The sequence below is a fragment of the Mobula birostris genome, chromosome 5 (assembly GCF_030028105.1).
Source record: "Mobula birostris isolate sMobBir1 chromosome 5, sMobBir1.hap1, whole genome shotgun sequence".
Lineage (NCBI taxonomy): Eukaryota > Metazoa > Chordata > Chondrichthyes > Myliobatiformes > Myliobatidae > Mobula > Mobula birostris.
Genome location: NC_092374.1, coordinates 12,983,004 through 13,002,123, shown reverse-complemented (window position 1 = coordinate 13,002,123; position 19,120 = coordinate 12,983,004). Strand labels below are relative to the sequence as shown.

General features: G+C 42.2%; 1 protein-coding gene across 2 annotated transcripts in view; it reads left to right on the top strand.

Annotated features, from left to right (window-relative positions):
• sh3rf1 (SH3 domain containing ring finger 1) overlaps positions 1-19,120 on the top strand; it is a 189,553-nt gene that overhangs the window by 154,182 nt on the left and 16,251 nt on the right. For both annotated transcript variants that reach the window (XM_072257630.1, XM_072257632.1), the window contains exons 7-9: positions 11,515-11,648; positions 13,102-13,272; positions 18,820-19,091. In XM_072257630.1, coding sequence (XP_072113731.1) covers positions 11,515-11,648; positions 13,102-13,272; positions 18,820-19,091 — 577 coding nt within the window. The remainder of the gene's footprint in view (positions 1-11,514; positions 11,649-13,101; positions 13,273-18,819; positions 19,092-19,120) is intronic.

Sequence of the window (19,120 nt, the reverse complement as noted above, 5' to 3'; positions counted from 1 at the left end):
TCTTCCCTTGGGAACAGTTGTGAAGGCTGCATTTAAATTGTTTCACGAATATGCTTCATATTCTAGAGAAGTCGTTTATCTCAGCCATGGTATTTTCTAACTGTATTGACTGTACAGTGGAAGTTGGTTTGTCCAATTTTGGTTTTGAATATGACCTTTGTAGTTTATGCAGGTTATAGAGTTCCTGCAGGGTTTCACAGCCTCAGAGAAACAGGCAGTATTTGGTCATTTCATTTGAATGACGACTTTGTCTCACAGCTCCTTCATTTTGTGTTTGTAGTCAGAAAGTCAACTGAGAAATCATACAGAGTAGAGGGATTTTTGCCCACGCCTACTGAAATATTTTAAAACCGCCCCCCCATCTGATTTCAGCTCTATAAAACTCTCGTTCATCCACATTTGGAGTATTGTGTTTGGTTTTGGTTGCCTCATTAAAGGAAGGATTTAGAAGCTTTAGATAGGATGCAGACGAGACTTACTAGGATGCTGCCTGGATGAGAAATCATGCCCAGTGAGAATAGGTTGAGTGATTTAGGACTTTTCTCTTTGGAATGAAGGAGGATGAGAGATGACTTGATAAGAGTTGTATAAGATGAATAAAGGTATAGATAGAGTGGAGAGCTAATACCTTTTTCCTGTGGAAATGGCTAATACAAGAGGCCATAATTTTAAGGTGATTATTGGAAAGTACAGGGGTATAGAACATAGAATAGTACAGCACAGTACAGGCCCTTTGGCCCACATTATTGTGCTGACCCTCAAACCCTGCCTCCCACATAACCCCCCACCTTAAATTCCTCCATATACCTGTCCAGTAGTCTCCTAAATTTCACGTGTATCTGCCTCCACCACTGACTCAGGCAGTGTATTCCACGCACCAACCACTCTCTGAGTAAAAAACCTTCCTCTAATATCCCCCTTGAACTTCCCACCCCTTACCTTAAAGCCATGTCCTCTTGTATTGAGCAATGGTGCCCTGGGGAAGAGGCGCTCGCTATCCACTCTATCTATTCCTCTTAATATCTTGCATACCTCTATCATGTCTCCTCTCATCCTCCTCCTCCCCAAAGAGTAAAGCCCTAGCTCCCTTAATCTCTGATCATAATGCATACTCTCTAAACCAGGCAGCATCCTGGTAAATCTCCTCTGTACCCTTTCCAATGCTTCCACTTCCTTCCTATAGTGAGGCGACCAGAACTGGACACAGTACTCCAAGTGTGACCTAACCAGAGTTTTATAGAGCTGCATCATTACATCACGACTCTTAAACTCTATCCCTCGACTTATGAAAGCTAGCACCCCATAAGCTTTCTTAACTACCCTATCCACCTGTGAGGCAACTTTCAGGGATCTGTGGACATGTACCTCCAGATCCCTCTGCTCCTCGACACTACCAAGTACCCTGCCATTTACTTTGTACTCTGCCTTGGAGTTTGTCCTTCCAAAGTGTACCACCTCACACTTCTCCGGGTTGAACTGCATCTGCCACTTCCCAGCCCACTTCTGCAACTTATCAATGTCTCTCTGCAATCTTTGACAATCCACTACACTATCTACAACACCACCAACCTTTGTGTTGTCTGCAAACTTGCCAACCCACCCTTCTACCCCCACATCCAGGTCGTTAATAAAAATCATGAAAAGTACAGGTCAAAGGTATGTCAAAGGTAAGTTTTTTTTACAAAGAGGATAGCGGGTGCATGGAATGCACTGCCGAGTGGTGGTAGAGGCAGATACGTTATAGACATTTAAGAGACTATATTGATGAAAGAAAAATGGAGGGTTATGTGGGAGGGAAGCTTTAGATTGATCTTGGAGTAGGTTAAAAAGTTGGCACAATATTCTGGGCCTAAGTGCCAGTACATTTACAAGGATGTTGCCTGCATTGGGGAGCATGCCTTATGAGAATAGGTTGAGTGAACTTGGCCTTTTCTCCTTGGAGCGACGGAGAATGAGAGGTGTCCTGATAGAAGTGTATAAGCTGATGAGAAGTATTGATCGTGTGGATAGTCAGAGGCTTTTTCCCAGGGCTGAAATGGCTGCCACAAGAGGGCACAGTTTTAAGGTGCTTGGAAACAGGTACAGAGGAGATGTCAGGGGTAAGTATTTTACACAGAGAGTGGTGAGTGTGTGGAATGGGCTGCCGGCAACTGTGGTGGATGCGGATGCGATACGGCCTTTTAAGAGACTCCTGGACAGGTACATGGAGCTTAGAAAAATAGAGGGCTATGGGTAACCCTAGGTAATTTCTAAGGTAAGGACATGTTTAGCATAGCTTTGTGGGCCAAAGGGCCTGTATTGTGCTGTAGATTTTCTATGTTTCTATACTATGCTGTTTTATGTTCTAATTCCCAAAAATGCTGGTGATTGCTAAGCCAGTCTGAGGTTTTGTTTAAAGTTAAATCCAGCAAGTTGATGTAATTTGAAATGTAGCACTTGAGGGTGCAATGGAAGCAGATTCAATGTTTAAATCTGAACAAGAGTTGGACTTCCTTTACAGATACTGCCTGACCTGCTGAATTCATCCCAAGTAATTTATTTTTTTGTGCAGGAGTTGAGGTAAAGTTGGCATATTTGGATAATGGTTTATCCTGTTTACTTTGGCTTCCAGCATGATGACGAAGAACCGAAACATTACAGGCCTGTGGACAATTGTCAAGTTTAATAGAATTTACAAAGAGCTGATGGATATAATGGGCCTTTTCTCTACAGTGGGGACGCAATAGTCTGCAGATGCAGGAATCTGGAGCAAGGCACCGCAGGAAGAGCTCAGTGGGTTGAGCAGCATCCAGTGGAAGGTGGAGGGAGCAGTAGTATGGGGGGGGTGTGGTTCAAAGAGAAGGAATTGTGTTTGTTTAGGGTCAAGGAACCTACATCAGGTCTTATTGAGAGTCCTGATGCAGAGTCTCCACCCAAGTAACCTTTCCCCTTTCAGATGCTGCTCGACCCACTGAATTCCTCCAACAATTCATTTTTTCTGTACGGCTTAATTCTGAGTATAGGTTTAGTACAGACCAACAGAATTGTAGGTTTGGTTAACATACGTTTTGCACACGGGACATTACTTAGGATAATTAGAGTGCTTTATGCAGTGTGGGGAACCCTGTTAAATGTAGATTTACCAGCGTAATAGCCAGGATGGGGAACTATCAGTAGGAAGGAAATGAGGTAACACAGAGGCACAAAAGACTGCAGACGTTGTCATCTGGAGCTCTGATTCAGGGTCTCAATCCAAAACATCTACCATTCTCTTGCCTCCACAGATGCTGTCTGAGCTGCTAAATTTCTTCAAGTAATTTGTATTTTTTCTGCAGGAGATGATGTAGATTTGGATAAAAGTTGGCATATTTGGATAATGGTTGACAGTACTTACCCTGTCTTCCATCATGATTATGCCAGCCAGAGTCCTAATATGTTCTTGCTGCAAATGAAAAAAAACAACCAAATTATGGTCAGTAGATACAAATCATTGTTTTTCTTCCATTCTGGAAACCTGAGCACAAAACTGGAAATGGTGAGGTATTTCAGGTAGGGCAATGATGGCCTCTGTTTAAGATACTGTACTATGCAAAATTCTTAAACATATCTATAGCTAGGGTGCCTAAGACTTTTGTACAGTACTGTATAATCAGATGAATTTGTAAATAAAAGGAAGAGCAATTTTAAATATTAAGAGAGTTATCCCTGATAGCAAATACATACATGCCTCCATTATCATTTAATAGTGATTATCTGTCCATTATCTCTTTGCTATCGTGGAAGCAACTGAGTGGCATTACTACAATGCTGACACTTCAGAAAAATGTCACAGGTTGTAAAGCACTTTAGAATGTCCTGAAAGGGCATGAAAGATGTCATAAAAGTATAAATCTTTTTCATACCAAAGACCAAATGAGAGAATGTGATCATTTCAGAGTATTTAAAATTCTTGTAACATGGCTTGCCATTTCACTTGCCTGAAATTAAATTTGTTCCTTGACTCTTATTGACTTCCAGTTAGATTTCTCTGGTTCTACTAAGAGATTACATGGCTATTGGGCAGGGTGGGTGGATAATAGTTGATTGGCGAGGAAGTGGAGTGTCAGACTGGCCGTAATTGTGTGTGTGACAGACTTAATGAACCTACTGGTCTCTTTCTGATCATTAATTTCATACCTAAAAATACGAATTGCACAGCTGTCTGCACCATGTTGTGGCTTATGCATTAAGCGTTATTGTTTGTTGGCGTGCTGATGCGTCCTCTAAAGTGATTTGATGATGTACTGTGTCAGGTTTCCCGGGAGTTTCAGTATACAGGGGTGGGGAGGAGGGGAAATCCTCCCAAATCAGCAAGAGGTTACATTAATCAGCAACAATAACCAACTACTGATATTAAAAGAGCATCCCATGGACAGAAAGTGGCATTACAAAGGATTGAGGCTTTCATGAATAACCATTATTCTGTCTGATTGCTAAAGATTACTGACCCTCAAGATGGCACAACTTCAAAGGCTTCTGCACTTAAATAGAGGCGTAGAAAAGGACAATGATAGGTCAGTCACTGTGATCTTTGTGTCGCTGCTTTCACTGAGTTACACATCAAAGGCAGCTGCCAGGTGGAGAATGGATTGGTTTCTTCTTGAAGTATTGGGTGTGGGTGTTTGAATTATGATCGGCATTAGGTTACAGTTGCTTGTGTTTAAAGCCCAATGTTTTGTTGCTTGAGGTTTCATTTTACATTTGTTGGTAGTGTTTCTGTTAACAACAGGAAAAACAGCAAATGTGAAGCCTGTGTGCAAAGATAGACTTGACTAAAGCTACTGAATGGTTTCAACATGCTTCACTGCAGATTTCTACTTGGCTGTGCTAATCTTGTGGCTTATTAAATTCTCAATACCTGTAATTGAGATTAATTGGTAGAAATTTAGTGGATTATGTTACTGGACTTCAGAAGCCCAGCAAATAAACTAGAAAATTAGGATTCACTCTCTTTCAAACAGCAATCAACTGCCCATACAATGATGCATTTACAAAGAAGGGGCACTCTATTTTGTTAGGAGTTTGAGGAGATTTGATAAGTCACCAGAGAAACTTTTACAGTTTCTGTAGAGTGGAGAACGTTCTGACTGGTTGCATCACAGCTTGGTACAGCGGCACAGGATCGCAAGGAAATGCGGGTGGTTTCAGATTCAGTCAGCTCCATCACATGTACAACCCTCTGCACTATCACGGATCCTCACCATTCTGGGACCTGTCCTTTTCTTGCTACTACCACTGGGGAGAAGGTACCGGAACCTGAAGGTCCACACAATAGATTTAGGAACAGTTTCTTCCCCTCCACCGTCAGACTTCTAAATGGTCCATGAACCCATGAACCCTACTTCACTATTCCTCTACTTGCTCTGTTTATCTTGCTATTTCTAATAATTTTGTTAATGCTGCAGCAGTCTTCACGTCATTTAGTTCAGGAATGATAAACCCAATTCTGATTCTAAAAGATGCTGCTTGTTTTAGCTGCCCATTTTTCAGATGCTAGAAATCAAGAATTAACAGACGCAAAATGCTGGAGAAACTCAGCAGGTCAGGCAGCATTTATGATGTAGATAAACGGTCAATGTTTCGAGTTGACGCCCTTCGTCAGGACTCGATGCAGAGTCTCGGCCTGAAATGCCAACTGTTTACTCCCCTCTATTGATGCTGCCTGACTTGCTGAGTTCCTCCAGCATGTTGTGTGTTTTAGTAGTCCAGCTTGGCCTTTAAGAATGGAAATGTGTTCCTCCCAAAAGTGATCTGATATATCTTTGACCATATTGTTGCATCAGTTTGTTTGAATAGATAGATATTTTATTGATCTCAAAGGAAATTACAGTGTCACAGTAGCATTACAAGTGCACAGATATACAAATACTAGAAAAGAAGTAAGAACAAATATAAAAAATAAGTTACCTCAAACAGTCTAGCGGTGGGGGGGGGGGGGTTATCACTTCTCCAGCTATAGGTTGACTCATTTTAGAGCCTAATGGCTGAGGGTAAGAATGACCTTATGCAGTGCTCTTTGGAGCAGCGCAATTGACGTAGTCTAATACTAAAGTGCTCCTCTGTTCAGACAAGGTGGCATACAAGGCATGAGAGACATTGTCCAGAATTGCCAGGGTTTTCCGTGGGGTCCTTTGTTCTACCACAGCCTCCAGTGTGTCCAGTTTGACTCCTATAACAGAGCCAGCTTTTCTAATCAGGTTATTGAGCCTGCTGGCATCATCCATGTTGTTGCCATTGCCCCAGCACACCACCATATAGAAGATTATATCTGTGACAACAGACTGGTAGAATATGTGAAGGAGAGGCCTGCATACTCCAAAGGACCTCACTCTTCTCAGGAAGTAGAGGCGACTCAGCCCTTTTTGTACACAGCCTCTGTGCTGGTGTTCCACTTAAGTCTGTCATCCAGGTGCACCTCCAGGTTCTTGTCAGTCCTCACCACATCCATGTCCTCACCATCAATAGTAATAGCGCTGGCTTAGTCTTCCTAAAGTCCATCATCATCTCCTTTATCTTACTGACGTTGAGCTGCAGATGATTCAGCTTGCACCATTTGACAAAGTCCTCCACCAGGGCCCTGTATTCATCCTCCCATCCTCCCTTTATACACTGAACTCTTGCTGAGTCATCAGAGAATTTCTGTAGATGACATGACTCAGAGTATTGTAAATGTTACATAACGTTTAATAATGATGAAGTGTAAATTCAACTACAGACCAGTTAGTGATCGTCCTGCTATAAGTGGCTATAGTATTGGGAAAATATGGAATAATAAATCGAAGAATAATGTATTTGACTGACTTGAATTCTTCCAATGCAATATTAAGAGTCACTTGAAGTAATGGGAAGAGTTGCTGGGAGAGGTACTTTCATTGTGTACACAGAGTTCAATAAAGACTTTTGGCAGTGTTCCATCAAACGCCAACATTAAGGCCCATGGGATTAGAGAGACAATGGCTTCATGTCCCGACTGGCTGAAGTCCAGAAAGTAAGGTAGAATGATTGATTGTTTTCCATGCTGGAAGGAAGTCTTCAGTCTCCCTTAGGGATCAATATTGAGGCCACTCAGTTTTTCATCTAAGGATTATTGACCTGGACTTGAATATCCAGGGCATAAATTCCTAAATTTCTAGCATAGGACTGGTAAAATAGTGGGTGTTGCCGATATAACGTCATCTATCTATCTACTCAAGTATGAAAAAACTACTTTTGGTGGAAAGAATGAAATTCTATGTGAACTAAGTATTATAATGCTAACAGGGATACAGGGATGGACACACAAGGCTGTATCCATGCAGCTCTTTGAAGATGACGGGACAAGTTCTGTAGCCAGTTTATAAATCAAATCAGATGCGATTCTGGCTTTATTTATAGGTGGACTGAGAACAAAGGGGAATGAACTGAACTTTTATAAAGCATTGCTTAGCCTTCAGCTGCACCACAGTGTTCACCTTTGTCACCACATTTCGGTAATAATGATGATGCTCTAAGAGTGCACTAAACGGTATACAAAGAGGCCGTTATGGATAAGGGATGGTGTGTGTCGAAACTGGGGAAAAGAAGTGTTTGCCCTCTTTATTGGGGAGGTGGTTTAAAGATTTCAGTAATGTGTTTAAGCAAAATAAGTAGAAGTTATTTTCAGTGGCTTGGCAATCTGAATATACAGATTTCAAAGTTTAAAGTAAATTTATTATCAAACGGTGCCGCCCAGCAATCTCCAGTTTAACACTAGCCTAATCACTGGACAATTTGCAATGACCAATTAACTGGATTGTAGGAGGAAATTGGTGCACCCAGAGGAAACACACACGGTCAAGGGGAAAATGTACAAACTCCTCACAGACGAGAGCGGGAATATTCTAGTTTGAAATTTGTTTTTTGCAGGCATTTACAGTATAGCAGAGAAATATGATAGAATTAATGAAGAACTACGCACAAAGATTGACATACAACCAATGTGCAAAAGAAGACAAACTGTGCAGATATAAAAGTAAACAAGTAAATAAATGAGGCACACCATTTGTCTGTAAGGTTTTAGTATAACTTGTTCTGACTTGTGATCCAGGTGCCTCCCAGAGTCTGATTAGCTTTCATTAGTAATGGTCTTGCCTGCTGTTGACAGGGTGTCATCAGTGATCATTGCAGTTCCTTCATGCCTTTTCCAGTGGAGACTCTTTCATGCTGTGCATAGCCCTATTATTATCTTTTCTCTATTGCCCTCAGGGTGATGGATTGCTGGTGTTAGTTTCCTGATCCAGTTCACGCCTGCACCATGTTACGAGACATCATGCCTAGACAGTTAAGTTGGTAGGGTGCCCTCCGTCAGCAGTGGCTCAGTGGGTTACCCTCCTCCCTCTCTTCTTCAGAGGATGCAAGTTTCAATTCCTGAGACTAAATAAATGACCCTCCAGTGCAATGCTGAGGAAAACTTCACTGTGGGCCCGAAACGTCGGCAGTTTATTCCTCTCCATAGATGATGCCTGACCTACTGAGTTCCTGCAGCGTTTTGTGTGTTACTGTTGAAGGCGACATCTTTGGGTGAGATATTAAACTGAGAACCCAAAAATGGGAATATTTTAAAGAGGGACGGATTTACTCCTGCTCCCCTGACCAAAGTTCATCACTCAATGTGGTCACTATCCCAATGCAGTTTATGGAAGCTTAATTAGTGCACATTAACTTCTTTACAACACTTCAATGGGATGTCCTGAAAGATACAAAAAGTGCAGGTACTTCTTTAACTCCCAAAGGATACCTCATGGCATTTGGATCAAGGAGAGGGATAATTTTGTGGGAAGAAAGGAGAGTGAGTAGGAAATATTCCAAAAGCTTCCCTCCTGCCAAATACTATAGGGCTATTAAAACAAAAAAACTTCACACCACCGTAAAAGTTTCTTACCCCCTGGCAGTTAATCTGATCAACCATTCTAGTTACCTTCCCACCCCTTCTATCTATTACCCTCGTCACTGCACTGCATTGTAAATACTTTAAACCACACTTTATGATGTAGTTTACATTGTAAACACATGCTGGCATTTATGCACATTTTATTCTATATCCATACTTCTAACATTATTTTGTATAATTCTCATTCTTTATAATTGTTCAATGTTGTTTATTTTTGTTGCTTGTCGTGCCAACACTCCACAGTAAATTCCTAGTGCGTGTAAATATATATGGTGAATAAGGTTGATCCTTGATATTTCATGAATCCTGTAGGCAGCAGAATATATGTATTTTGAATGATAACAGATTCAGCTGTTTAATCTTGAAAATGTTATGAATATCTAGAGAACTTATGAATGTGTATTCAAAGCCTTCAACTCTGATACTGTTCCAATTGCTAAAAGTGGTCACTGTATTCAGGATTTTAAACACTGTTATGACTGAAATAGAAGGTGACCTAGAAGATCAGTGTAGCGATGATTCTCAGGCTGATTAAAATTGCATGCAAAGCCGTTTTATAAGAGAATGCGTCAAAGGATATTTATTTTTAATCATCTACTGCAATATTTAAATGTGATAGGGGAAAGTTTTGTGCGTAGTGCCAGCTAATCTATCTCAACAACTTGATGTTTCAGAATGTTTTATTTTTAAACACCCTTTTGGCTTTACAGCCTGCTTTAAAAGCTTCCATCTTGCTCTTTTCTTTGAAAGTGGGCTCCTCTAGTAATACTGAGTACATTTCCGTGGTAACATAGCGGTTGGCACGGTGCTATTACCACTCTGGGCATCATAGTTTGGAGTTCAATTCTGGTACTATCTGTAAGGAGTTTGTATGTTCTCCCTCTGACCACATGGACTTACTCAGGTGCTCTGGTTTCCTCCCACACTCCAAAGACATACCTGTTAGTAGGTTAATTGGTCATTGCAAATTGTCCTGTGATTAGGCCAGGGTTAAATAGGTGGGCTGCCGTGTGGCACAGCTCGGTGGGCCAGACGGTTTGTTCTGCGCCGCATCTCTAAGTAAATAAAAACTGTCGAACGCTTGATATTTGCATCATGTATATCAAACTGAGCACCTTTGGGGAAATGATGATCATAAATACCAGGGTGAATTAACGAGCCTGTCATCCCATAGCTCAGCACCCTTTCCCATCTCTCAATCCATTACCCTCCAACTTCAGAGTACAAAGGAAACTCACAGTAAAATCACTCGGCCAATTTAGGAATGAGATATGAAGTTAGACAGGGGAGTGAGAAATGGGAAATAAAGCAAGAAAAAGATCCAAGTTGGCAAGCATCTGTGGGAAAAGACACTTAAGCCTTTTTGGTATGGAGCTCTTTGTCAATACAAGGATGAAGTGTCAGAAGTGTTTACTCTGTTTCTTTTTTCATAGAATCTGTCCAACTTGTTGAGTCTTCTCAGAATTTTCTATTTTTATTTGAGATTTCCTGTATCTGAGTTTTCGTGAATTGGGAGTAAATGCAAACTGTAATTATATACCACTATACACCTCGTTAATGCAAGTATCGAATCAGCCGATCATGTGGCAGCAATTCAAAGTATACAAGCATGCAGACATGGTCAAGAGGTTCAGTTGTTCAGACCAAACATCAGAATGGGGAAGAAATGCCATCTAAGTGACCTTGACCATAGAATAGTTGTTGGTGTCAGACAGGATGATTTGAGTATTTTCAGAAACTGTTGATCTTGGATTTTCACACACAGCAGTCTCTAGGTTTACCGAGAATGGTGCAAAAACCAAACGTCCACTAAGCTGCAGTTCTGTGGGCAAAAACGCTTTGTTAATGAGAGAGGCCAGAGGAGAATAGCTAGACTGGTTCAATCTGATAGGAAGATGACAGTAACTCAAATAAGCAAGTGTTACAACAGTAGTGTGCAGAAGAGCATCTCTGAATGTCGAATCTCAAATTGGATGGGCTGCAGCAGCAGAAGACCATGAACTTGCACCCAAAGGCCACTTTGTGAGGTACAGCAGGTACCTAATAAGGTGGCCACTGAGTGTATCATCATCATCTTCCCATCACCACAAAATCCATTGCATTCCAAACAACTCCCTCCTTCTGGGCGTTACGCAGTCTGCCAAGAGAGGAAAAACAACTGGGCTATATCCTTCTGGGTTATTTTAGTAGTAAAGCTATGAAAAAGAGCCATTAGCCATCTAGCCTAAACAGTTGGTGAACACTCGTATAATGGAGGGATATCTGAAAGAAGATGTATGTTTGTTGTCACTAATAAATCTGACAAGCCTTTATAGCTGACAATACTTCAAAAAGCCAGACAGGAATTCAGGAGGAACTTCTTTATGCCTAGAGCAGTGGAATTTGCTGCAGCACTTACGGGAAAGCTCAATGTTGTCCAGTAGAGAAGGTAATCCTTCATTTAAGCAAGATGGACTCAAATTCAAAGAAACTCTGGGAGCACTGGCATGTGCCATGAGATTCATAGGACAACCACAAATTTGTTTTTATTGGACCTGTATTCTGCATTTGTGTCAATCCTCAACTCCATGCCTTGTGTGTTTATGTAGGAGAATCACCCGCCACCTCCACCGCCACCCCCCTCGAATGCTACAGTTACAACGTGTGCTTCTAGCTCCCCACGACTGTCGCTGGGGCCAGTGGACCAGGTGGCACACCCGAGGCCACAAGTGCGACCAAATATGTAAGTGTGCGCATGTGTGTATTTAAATCTTCAAATGCAATTTTTTTATAATCATAATCTAGTGGAAAAGAATTAAACTTGTCCCACGTTCCCTTCTCAAGGTGAAGGAGGTGGCTGATGAATGAACTCCCAGTTTGTTCATAACTTGGCTTTCACACTTTCAGTTTGTAGTGTGGTCAGCCACTTAAGAACTAGCTTTTGTACTGGTAGTTAATAGCATTATTCCTATGGTACTCAGTTAGCCACATGGGTGGTGTTCACATGTTGCATAAGTAGAATATCAAAAAGGTTCAGCTGAATATCCTGAAAAAATAAGGATGTGGTGGAAAAAAAGAGGTATACAAAGTTCGAGCGAGAGAGACCGTTAAAAACAAAGAGAAATACATTTATAATGTTTGCAATTCTTTATGGGTAAAGTGAACTGAATTGCTCAATTTCAGTGCCTATAACTTCAATGCTATTCTATAGACAAGAAGTAGATACCTATTTATTCTTTCTCTTTCAAGAAGGGGAGATGTAGTGGTAGTTAATAGTGATTTCCTGTGCCAGTCAGTTAGGCAGTCCCACATACTGTACAGAGTATCAATAAAGTTCAGTAGAATATCCTGCATGCTGGCCTCCTGGTGTGCTCTGCATGGTCCCCTCAATATCAAACACAACAGCTTTAATCAAATGTTTTGTGAGGTGTACAGTGATCACTTTAATAGCATAGACTTCGTTGAAAGAGAAGAACAGATCATTTGGCCCAGTGACCAAGATCATAGAATCCTGTATCAACTTGCCTTCATCTCAGCTCAACTGAATCTCTTGTCCACAGACAACTGGTTCAGGTCACTACGTTGTTAGTTTAATGCTTCAACTACCAGACTGGCTTAATTGCGGGTGTATAAATCTCTTGATTGGAATGGTTAGTAATATGCCTATTTAGAGTTAAAGTTAAACTTATTGTCATATTCACAAGTACATGCATGCACAGGTGCAATGAAGAACTTGCCTTGAGTAGCATTGATGATACATAGCATCATATAATCACCATTCACAAGAAAAAACATAAATTAATCATAAATATTACGTGGTAACACAACTGAAACAAAAGAAAGTCAAAGTCCATTTTCGTACAAAGGGGTCATGTTGTTGCTAAACTGTAGTGAGTTGGTTGGTTCAAAAACCAAGTGGTTGACGGGTGAACCTAGTGGTATAAATAATGGTTAGATTGCATACCAATGATGCTGCTAATAGCAAGTCAGGCTGTACTGTATAATAAAAACAAGAGTGGTACATTGTGACACCATGCATTGTGTATGGGAACGTATCACTTTCAGGACATAATTTATAACTGAGTGCATTGAACGCAGACAAAATTGGAACTCTCCCTTCTATATCTATATAAGCAGTTTCTAGCTCTAAACAAGGCTAACATGCCTCCTCTCACTAACTTTTCCTGTATCTACAGGTATGTTGCTTTGTATCCATACACACCCCGGAAGGAAGATGAGCTTGAGCTGCGGAAGGGTGAGGTATTCCTCGTGCTTGAGCGCTGCCAAGATGGGTGGTTCAAGGGAACGTCGATGCACACGGGCAAAATTGGTGTTTTTCCTGGGAACTACATGGCTCCAGTAACAAGGTCAGTGAGTCCTCCCAAAATAAGGCATTGTGTAGACGGTGAAATGGTCTCGGATTGGTAATTCAAAAGGAATGTAAGAGCGATCACAAGGTGTTCAGCTTGTTAGTCAAAACATATCTGGTTTGCTCATACATACAGAAAGGTGCTGGAAAAGGGCCAGTATCCCACCAACCCTGTTCATGGACTATTTGACCCACTCCCATCAGGGAGGAGGCTACGCGGTATCCATGCCAGGACCATCAGACTCAAAAATAGTTACTTTCCCCAAGTAGTAAGGCGGATCAACACCTCCATCCAGTAACCCACTCCTCTACCACTACTTTATCATTTCCTGTCAGTCAGCTTATGTACAGACACTCCTGTGACTAGCATCACTTCTTGGACGTATAGACAATCAATGTATATAAGCTATCTTATGTATTTATATTGATTATGTTTTTTTTATTATTGTGTTCTTGATCTTGTTGTGTTTTTTTGTACTGCATCGGATCTGGAGTAACAATTGTTTTGTTCTCCTTTACACTGACCAATCTTGAATCTCATATACTTTAGCAAGGAAAGCTGCAAGTTTTACTAAGGCTCCGGTCCCACTGTGATGTAATTGACTATACAATACTTAATTGTATTAATAAAAAGTCTTGCAGAGAATAATAAGATATCATAGGTAACACGTTTCTTGGAGCCCATACTGTAAAAAGAAATAGTAAATTAACTTAGCAGTATCTTATATGGAAAAGCTCATAAAGAATTTGAGCATACAGATGTTCTTATATAATGAAACTTCTCTCAAAATCAAATGCAGTAGAGTAATTTGTTGTAGGAAGTGTAACGTATGTGCAGAGCAAGACCAACAATGGAGTGGTGGAGTGGAACATTTTTACAAAGACACACAGGATCATCTCACAGTGCTGGGTGACGAACCTGCCCCACTGAGATGAAAATGTGCATAATATAAAGCCTTTGCATGGAGAGAGAGCATTCTGCATGTGAGAGGACAATCGATGGACCGCGCAATCAATTGACTGCATGCGCACTTGCCACATTTTCACAGTTGATCTGATACAGTTTAGGAAGACCAACTAAAGGTTTGCATTATTTTAATTGTGTGAAATATTATTAGTTCAACATCAATTTCTCTTATGTCTGGTCATTTTACCCCTCCCCATCCCTCTTCTTCTGTTCCCCACTCTTGCCTCTTCTCTTCTCGCCTGCCCATCACTTCCATCTGGTGCTCCACATCTTTCCCTTTCTGACATGGTTGACTCTCCTCTCCCTATCAGATTCCTTCTTCTACAGACCTTTACCTTTTCCACCTATCACATCGCAGCTTCTTACTTCATCCCCTACGGTACTTACCTGGCTTCACCTATCACCTTTTGGCTTGAACTCCTTCCCCTCCCCTCACCATCTTATTCGGGCTTTGCTCCCTTTCCTTTCAAGTCTTGATGAAGGGCTTCAACCTGAAACGTTAACTGTTTAATCATTTCCATAGATGCAGCCTGATCTGCTGAGTTCCTCCATCATTTTGTGTGTGCTGCACTAGTTACCTAGTCTTTTTTTTTTTGATTTTGTATTACTACTCAAAATGAATTTTCTAAACTTGATACTAAGTTGTAAATTTGGCCGGACCATTTTGGGCTTAACTGTGGTGCAGAGGACCTGGAAAGTACGAAGTTAAGCACGGCAGAAATGTCGCTGACCAAGGTGTAATTGCAAAGTGCCATTTTGAACAGACTTCTTCATTTAATAGGTTACCCAGAATATGAGAGGAAAACTGGGCAACCAAGAATAACTCACACAAAATGCTAGAGGAACTCAGCAGGTCAGGCAGCATCTGTGGCGATGAATATGGAGCTGACCTTTTGGGCCATGACCCTTCATCAGGTCTGGAAAGGGAGGGGGAGGGGAGGAGTTATTGGAGGGTCTAGGCATGAAACATTGGCTCTATTCTCTCCATTGATGCTGCCTGACCAGATAAGTTTTGTGTTTTTGTTGCTCTGGATTTCCAGCATCTGCAGATTCTCTTGTGTTTATGATCCAGAAGTAAGGTTATGTTGACTGTTCAAAGCTAAAGGTTGAAATAAAACATAAAACAAAAACTTCTTTATTTGAACCACTTGTTTAAAAAAATATAATTAGTGTTTCATTATAGCTGCAAATCATTCTCAAGCATGGTAAATGATCTATATCAACACGCACAAAATGTTGGAGTAGCTGAGCATGTCAGGCAGCATCCAAGGAAATGAACAGTCAACGCTTTGGGCCGAGACGTTTCTTCAGGACTGAAAAGGAAGAGGAAAGACATCAGAATAAAAGGTGGGGAAAGGGGGAAGGAGGATAGCTAGAAGGTGTTAGGTGAAGCCAGGCAGTGGAAGAGATAAAGGGCTGGAGAGGAAGGAATCTGATGGGAGAGAAGAGTGGATCACAGAAGAAGGGGAAGAAGGAGGGGCACCATGGTGAGGTAAGAAGCGATAAGAGGCCAGAATGGGGAATAGAAGAAGGGAAAAGATGGAACTTTTTTTTAGCAGAAAGAGAAATCGATATTCATGCTATCAGTTTGGAGACTACCCGGTGGAATATAAAGTGTTGATCTGCTACCCTGACGACGGCCTCATTGTGGCACTCTGTTATTGTATCTTTTGTGAGGTTTCCAATATTTTGTGATGCCCCTGGGTCTGTAGTGGCCGGAGTTTAGAAGAATGAGGGTGGAATCTCATTGAAACTTACCGAATATTGAAAGGCATAGATAGAGTGGACATGGAGAGGATGTTTCCTATAGTGGGGGAGTCTAGAACCAGAGGACACATCCTTAGAATAGAAGGACAACGCTTTAGAAAAAAGCTGAGGAGGAATTTTTTTAGCCAGAAATTCACTGCCACAGGTGGCTGAGGAGGCCAGGTCATTGGGTAAACTTAAAGCGGAGGTTGTTAGGTTTTTGATTAGTAAGTGTGTAAAGTGGTACAAGGAGAATGCAGGAGAATGGGGTTGAGAGGGAAATAGATCACGATTTGTAGACCAAATGATGGAGCAGACACTGTGGGCTGAATACCTAATTCTGCTCCTATTTGTTAAGGTCTTGTGTTTTAACAACACTAACTACCTGCACTGCTATCTTGAAGGATCCTTGGACCCATGAAGGTGACAGAGAAGCACCAAGGCCACTCTGTTCTCATTACTCCCTTGGGCATGAACAGTCATGACCCCTAGCTTCATTCTTGCTTCTAAAATACATCACCTTCTCGATATCCCTTTCAGAATTCTTAACATCTTCTGCTTTGAATAAGCTTTTGATTGCCTCTCCAAGTGCCTCTTAGTTCCTTTTTTGTGCCATACTAGTGAAAAATACCTTTGAATATATTCAAGTGCTATTTAATTATATATCGATTAAAGAATGTAAAGAATTGCAAGCAACACACACAAAATGCTGGTGGATTTTGCTGGCCAGGCAGCATCTATAGGAAGAAGTACAGTCGACGTTTCAGGCCGAGACCCTTCGTTAGGACTAACTGAAAGAAGAGATAGTAAGAGATTTGAAAGTGGGAGTGGGAGGGAGAGATCCGAAATGATAGGAGAAGACAGGAGGGGGAAGGATGGAGCTAAGAGCTGGAAAGTTGATTGACAAAAGGGATACAAGGCTGGAGAGGGGAGAGGACCATGGGACAGGAGGCCTAGGGAGAAAGAAAGGGGGAGTGGAGCACCAGAGGAAGATGGAGAGCAGGCAAGGAGTTATTGTGAGAAGGACAGAGATAGAAAAAGGAAAAAAATAATAAATAAGGGATGGGGTAAGAAGGGGAGGAGGGACATTAACGGAAGTTAGAGAAGTCAATGTTCATGCCATCAGGTTGGAGGCTACCCAGACAGAATATAAGGTGTTGTTCCTCCAACCTGAGTGTGGCTTCATCTTGACAGTAGAGGAGGCCGTGGATAGACATATCAGAATGGGAATGGGATGTGGAATTAAAAAGTGTGGCCACTGGGAGATCCTGCTTTCTTTGGAGGACAGAGCGTAGGTGTTCAGTGAAACGGTCTCCCAGTCTGCGTCGGGTCTCGCCAATATATAAAAGGCCGCACCAGGAGCACCGGACGCAGTATATCACCCCAGCCGACTCACAGGTGAAGTGTCGCCTCACCTGGAAGGACTGTCTGGGGCCCTGAATGGTGGAGAGGGAAGAAGTGTAAGGGCATGTGTAGCACTTGTTCCGCTTCCAAGGATAAGTGTCGGAAGGGAGATCGGTGGGGAGGGATTGGGGGGGAACGAATGGACAAGGGAGACGCATAGGGAACGATTTCTGCGGAAAGCAGAAAGGGTTGGAGGGAAAGATGTGCTTTCTTTAGAGGACAGAGCGTAGGTGTTCAGTGAAACGGTCTCCCAGCCTGTATCGGGCCTCGCCAATATATAGAAGGCCACACCGGGAGCACCGGACGCAGTATATCACCCCAGCCGACTCACAGGTGGGATCCCGTTGGAGGTGGCGGAAGTTATGGAAAATTATATGTTGGACCCGGAGGCTGGTGGGGTGGTAAGTGAGGACAAGGGGAACCCTATCCCTAGTGGGGTGGTGGGAGGATGGAGTGAGAGCAGATGTGCATGAAATGGGAGAGATGCATTTGAGAGCAGAGTTGATGGTGAAAGAAGGGAAGCCCCTTTCTTTAAAAAAGGAAGACATCTCCTTCGTCCTGGAATGAAAAGCCTCATCCTGAGAGCAGATGCGGCGAAGACGGAGGAATTATGAGAAGGGGATGGCGTTTTTGCAAGAGACGGTGAGAAGAGGAATAGTCCAGGTAGCTATGAGAGTTTGTAGGCTTATAGTAGATATCAGTAGGTAAGCTGTCTCCAGAGATAGAGACAGAAAGATCAAGAAAGGGGAGGGAGGTGTCAGAAATGGACCAGGTAAACTTGAGGACAGGGTGAAAGTTGGAGGCAAAGTTGATGAAGTCAGCGAGCTCAGCATGCGTGCAGGAAGCAGTGCCAATGCAGTCGTCGATGTAGCGAAGGAAATGTGGGGGACAGATATCAGTATAGGCTTGGAACATGGACTGGCATCTGCAGATTTTCTCGTGTTTGTATTTTTAAAGAGTTGCGAACTCTTATCTTCTTTCTTAATCTTCCAAATAACAGAGGTATGAGGTTGTACGTAGCAAAATCGACTGGGTCTCCCTTATTTTGAGGAAGAAAGCTGAGGAGTGACTCAGGATTTCAAATTATGGAAGATTTTGTTTGTATGCAGAGGCAGAATTTCCATCTGTGAGGAAGAGCATAACCAGAGGCCATCAGCAGAAGATAGGGACCAAACTATTCATTGAGAGCTTAGAAGATTGCCAGCTTGGGTTGATTATGCTGTTTCTATCCTATTTAGTAATTAAAACTGGAGCCCGTATTGTGAAATCAAAATAAAAGGATGCAGTCTGTGGTGTGGAGAAGGGAAACTTAATTCCTTACTCCATGCAAAGGATTACGAATCTTGCTCTAAGCAGTTGTTTGTCAGTCTAGAGTCCCTTCCTATTATCAGATATGTTTGGCTCCCTAATTTAATGTTTTAATTGCAGAGCACCATCTGGAGCAGGGCAGTCAAAACTGTCAGCAGTAGTAACAGCACAAGGTGGTCGAGGAACCACCACAGTCATGCCCTTGCCAGCATCTCAATCCAAAAATCCTGGAAACGGCCTGGAGTTCGGCCGACCCATCAGCCCGACGCCTCCGCTCCCCACTGCGGTGATATCAGCGGCACATACACAGGCCACAAATCCACAGGCCAAAGTCCTGATGCACATGACTGGCCAAATGACGGTTAACCAGGCCCGCAATGCAGTGCGAACAGGTAAGGCCATATTGGCATGATGCTGTCAT